The sequence below is a fragment of the Gossypium hirsutum genome, chromosome D02 (assembly GCF_007990345.1).
Source record: "Gossypium hirsutum isolate 1008001.06 chromosome D02, Gossypium_hirsutum_v2.1, whole genome shotgun sequence".
Taxonomy (NCBI): Eukaryota; Viridiplantae; Streptophyta; class Magnoliopsida; order Malvales; family Malvaceae; genus Gossypium; species Gossypium hirsutum.
Window position 1 is genome coordinate 10,099,685 of NC_053438.1, and position 5,231 is coordinate 10,104,915.

Sequence of the window (5,231 nt, forward strand, 5' to 3'; positions counted from 1 at the left end):
TGAAGTCCCAACGAGGGCGTTGCGATAATGGGTGGGGGAGAATGTCACGGGTCAAAGTTCAAAGCCCGTGACCATCGCACCAAATACATCCAATAGAGGTCTATTGTTTAGATGGGGATCATTTGTCTCGCAGGAACTTGCCCGATTCGGTAAACTGTTGGAGAAGCCTTTCAGATTAAAGCTCGGTTGGCCCGATAATGAAGATATTACAACTTAGGCTATCTTGATAAGTATGGGTACTGATCTTTAAAGATTGATAGGGAATCATATCTTGTAAAGATTAGATTTGATATGATTTGATGTAATCTTGTAAATCCCTAAAATCAAGGGATAGGCTAATCTCGTCCATTGATGTAATTTAATCTTTGACCGTCGATTTTGGGAGAGCTCAACTATAAATAGAGAGTCTCCCCCTCATTTGTACTCACTCCATTCATTGTTTCATTATTCTTTGTGAATAAGAGAATATAGAGAGCATTTACTCAAACACTTTGTGTGAGTTCTTTCTGTGGCTTTCTATTGTTATTTGTGGTTTCTTTTGGCATAGTTTGCTTCCGCTATACAAATTGGTGCCTTGGAGGAGTTTTTAAGGAATCCTCACTTGAGTAAAGACTAACTTAGGCGAGTTTGGACGAACAGATCGCCTAAGACTGCACGGATTATGAGACGAAAGATCTAGCCCCGTGACACTAGTACATTATGATAAGACCAAGACTAGTAAAAGCAAAAAAACTACAAGTAAGACAAAAAAGAGAAAGAAAAAAGAGAGAATAAATATTACAGAAGATAGAAAAAAAGAAAATGAAGAATGATGAGTTAAAAACAAGAGAATCCTTAGATGGCTAGGAATTTTTTTGAAGTGTAGAATAATGGAACAAGGCCCTTATTTATAGAAGATTCCAATTCCACCACACTCGTTATATGCACAACTCTCATGTATTTTTCACAAGTAATCATTGCAAAAACCAATCAAACACTACCATATATCCCACACTTCATTACCACTCTGATCACGTGCATGGATCAAGTAACAATTAACACATGTTTCCACAAATGACACTTTGTCATCAAGTTATCAGTGAAGTCATCGGTTATAAATTTTGAAAATTAAAAATTTTAAAATTTGTGAAAACTTCCACTTACACCAATAGAATAACTCCGCTACAAATTAGACAGAAGGACCTCTACCTAGCACTCGGTCTTAAGGATGGTGATTTTGTAACCCTCTTTTCAACTGAAGGCAATTGTAACCCCCCCTCTCTCTACATAGGTTCGCCTTTTTAAGTACTAGATAAGTACCGAATAAGGTACTCTTGCTTTGTGAACTCGATACTTGCTCAGCTAATTAGGCTTTCGATAGAGTTGAGAGACAAATTTTTCTTATAAAACATACTCCAACAAGTCTAATATTGTCTCCAATTTAATTTCGTTTACTATGTAGCCGTAGCAAGTTTACTATTATCAGGTTTTATTTCCTATTTAGCCATGGTGAATTTATTGATTGAAAACGTCTCGAAAAAATTTGAACTCATAGAAGCAAATGCGATGCAAGCAATAGAAAGACTAAAACTCGAAACATCTAGCATATAAAAGATCTAATAAAAGATCTCGTAGAAGTCATGCTCATCAACTAGATTAAACAACCTTAATTTTGGAGTTTTACCTAGTTGGTATGAATTTTTTAAACCTTACACGTTTAATTGATTACCAAGTTTAAAGACTAAAATACACATCAAAGCTATTGTTTTCCCCTAAAATAACATTCCTACTCATTGTTTATATATATTTTAATTCTTAATATTAAATTGGTTTTAATGTGTCATTCAAGACCCTCATTTCCAAGATAGGTTGGTTTAGATGGTTGATTACTTGTTAATACTCCAGTGTTCCGAGTTCACAAGCAATCCTATTTTACCTAAAAAAAACCATTCTTCTTTCTGATCGAAGTGCAAACAGGCAAATTAAAACAAGTACGATATTGGGTATATTTGGTTCAAAACTAGGAACAATCTATAGCGCAAAAACTGAACCAACTCAGCAAATTCAAACATTCATCAAATTGATAAAATGCAAAACAAAATCCAACCATGAATTTCCGACCGGTTTTTCCAAGATTATGCCTTGAGCCGACCATAGAATTTCTGTTTCTCCTGTGTTGTCTGGAACCGTCCGTGCCCAAACTTCGAGGAGGTGTCGATGAACTTGAGTTTGATTTCCTCGAGAGCCACACGAGATGTCAGGTTAATCAGAGACTGGCGAAGCGTAACCACCCTCTTCTTAGGTCCAACACAGCCTCCTTTGATCATCAAGTAATCACTCTTCACAACACCATAGTGAGGGAAGCCACCTATGGGGGTGATATCTTTCTCAGTCCTGATTAAAAACAAACACCATCAACACATTCAGCAATTATATCGAGCAAATCCGAACAGAAAACATTGAAACATTCCATACAAAGACATTGAAAACAACTTTGAATCAGATGGAATTAGACAAATGCACTAACCTGTCATAGTCTGTTATAGCAGAGTGAGTCTCATCACCAACCTTGCCAACTCTGTAAACCTTCTTGTTCATCTCGGTACGGTGATGGTATCCGTTCTGACCTGCCCTGGCAACGGTAAACGAGACTCTAGCAGGATGCCAGGCACCGATACAAGCAACCTTACGCAGACCTCTGTGGGTCTTACGGGGCAGACGTGTGACACCCCAACGAGTGACAACACCTTCGTAACCTTTACCCTTTGTAACACCGATGATATCAATCATTTCATCCTTCTGGAAAACAGCATCAATGGGGACTTGTTTCTCAAAGAACTTGTATGCAAAATCAACCTTGTCAGCAATCGTTCCACCATTGACTTGGATCTCCATTAGGTGTGCCTTCTTCTGCTTCAATCCCTTCATTTTCCTAATCTGTAAATGCACTTTGTCAGCAAATTTTGTCCACCTTGAAACATGTATAACAAATTAATTTCAGTGAAACGAAAAACTCATGAACCTGGGTGTGGGCCAAGACCCTGATAACAGTGGCATATTTCTTCATCTTTTCAAGCTGAGCATCTATACTCTTCTTCCCTTCTTCGCTCTCGTACTGCTTTGAGTACTTGGTGAAAGCCTTCTTCTTGGACTTGCACCAATGCTTATAGAACCTACGTTTAACCTCCTCGCTCAAATGCTGAGCCCAGACGGTGTTCAATGAGCGGAGACCACGTGGTGTCTTCACATACCCAACAACTCCAACAATAACCATAGGAGGGGTTTCAATGATTGTAACAGCTTCACACGTCTCCTTCTTGTGAAGCTCTATACAAAATTAAAGGACATAAATTTAGCTCAAGAATACAGATGAAAATGGGAGTTTCAAAAATGAACTTACTAGATCCGGGTTTTTCGACCTCCCTGACAATGTGTGTCATACCAGCCTTGTACCCTAAAAAGGCAGTAAGCTTGCATGGTTTGCTTGGATCATCCTTTGGGAATGCCTTCACTGCACCAATCAAAAACAACATCATCATACTCCAACATATCCATACCAAAAACATACAGTATCCAAACCCGTAACCATATCACCCCAAGTCCGAATAACATAGTTCAACACAGGAGGTTATCAAATATAATGTTGCAGGATAATTACAGTATTCATTATTAAACTGTCAAAATGAAAAAGAATACAATATACCTTTTCCTCTGTGACGAGAAGCTCGCTTCCTTGGAAGAAATCCAAGGGAACCATGCCTTGGGTGCTCAAACTTCCTGTGAGACATTCTTCCCCTCCTTCACCACCCAAAACAAAACAAAAATAAAATAAAATCTAATCAAACCCATGTTATTTTTTTCATTTTGATGTATATAAAGATAACAATTAAAATCAAATGACTAAGAGTTTCAAAGTGACAGCAATTTATTTTCCTACAGAAAAAGCTAAGTTTTTATTTTCCTTTTAACGTTCCTCCAGAATTCCTATATAGAAGTAAGCAAACAGAAGATGAATGAGAAAAGAAAAAATGGGAGAGATCAGATATCAGAGAGAAAGGTGACCTGCGTTGGGAGACTCCTGCACTCCGGCTGCTGCTGCTTGGTCACTGAAGAGACTGGAACCCTAGTTGCTATGTTATATTTAAAACATGCTTTAAATAATTGAATTTACATAAAACCCCCCTTTTCTTTCTTAAATTAACTTTTTACCACCATTTTTTATTTAATTCTCAATTTCATGCTTATGTTTTACAAAATTTCAAAAGTTAGATTAATTTGTCATTAGTTTAAAAGTTGATCAAGTAAACAATTTATTGATTTTTTTTAATTTATTAGGTATAAATTGTTGAATTAGTGATTTTTATTAATTTTATACATGTAATTACTTTTTTTCAAGTCAACAAATTTACATAAATGTTTAACATTGGGTTTTCTTTATAGGGGTGAATTCAATTCGTTTCAGTTAAGGCGTTTTAAATTATCTATGATAATTTAGTTTGGATTAGACTGGTTTTTAATTCTTCTATATGAATTTTTAGACTTTATTTTAATAAAATGAATTTTATTCCACGGGTTTTGAATATTATTTAATAAAGTTTAAGTGTATTTTCTTGAATATTTCTAAATGGTTATTTTTTTCAAGTAAATAAAAAATAATCAATAACTATCAATAATATATTAATTAATGATGAAGTTTTTACCAAATTAATTTTAAAATCTGAATTAAATATTAAAAAAATACAGCATTTTCAAGTATAAAAAATGTTAAACTTTTGCTAAATATAAGTATTACATTCAACAAAAAAAACACAATTATCATATTTGAAATAGGATGTAAATTAACCGAGCTTGAATGAACGAATCTATGTTCATATTCGTTTGTTTGTTTTTAAACTTGTTTTTTGATTTGTTTATGTTCATTTATATAAAATTATGTGAGTTTATTTTCGTTTGTTTTAAGTTAAACAAACATATTCATGAATATATAATTGAACATATTTATGAACAATCTCTATGAATAATAAATAATAAATAAATAAGCATATATATTTTTTAGATGTAAAATAATCAAATATCAATATATAATATAAATAAGTAAAATAAGCACACAAATAATAAATTTATTAATATAATAATTAAACAATAAACGAGTTTTAAATTAACATAAACAAACTTATGCATGAATATAAATTAACATTGTTTGTGTTCGATTTATTTAATAAACAAGCTCCAAATATTGTTCATTGTTATGA

At 33.9% G+C, this 5,231-nt stretch overlaps 1 protein-coding gene across 1 annotated transcript; it reads right to left on the reverse strand.

Moving 5' to 3' along the window:
* Positions 1-1,961: 1,961 nt before the first annotated feature.
* LOC107910462 (60S ribosomal protein L3) lies at positions 1,962-4,166 on the reverse strand. The gene is made up of 6 exons (XM_016838299.2): positions 4,042-4,166; positions 3,683-3,777; positions 3,380-3,490; positions 3,002-3,306; positions 2,507-2,916; positions 1,962-2,373 (listed from the first exon to the last, which is right to left on the reverse strand). The coding sequence occupies exons 2-6, from the start codon at positions 3,765-3,767 to the stop codon at positions 2,115-2,117; spliced, it is 1,170 nt and encodes a 389-aa protein (XP_016693788.2). The 5' UTR covers positions 3,768-3,777; positions 4,042-4,166; the 3' UTR covers positions 1,962-2,114.
* Positions 4,167-5,231: the final 1,065 nt, after the last annotated feature.

What these genes read in the sequence shown, in the direction of transcription:
- LOC107910462 (XM_016838299.2), bottom strand. Translation starts at nt 3,767, where the DNA reads ATGTCTCACAGGAAGTTTGAGCACCCAAGGCATGGTTCCCTTGGATTT. An exon ending in TTCTCGTCACAGAGGAAAAG is followed by an intron (nt 3,491 to 3,682) that starts GTATATTGTATT and finishes TGATTGGTGCAG; the next exon opens with TGAAGGCATTCCCAAAGGAT. An exon ending in GGGTCTTGGCCCACACCCAG is followed by an intron (nt 2,917 to 3,001) that starts GTTCATGAGTTT and finishes GTGCATTTACAG; the next exon opens with ATTAGGAAAATGAAGGGATT.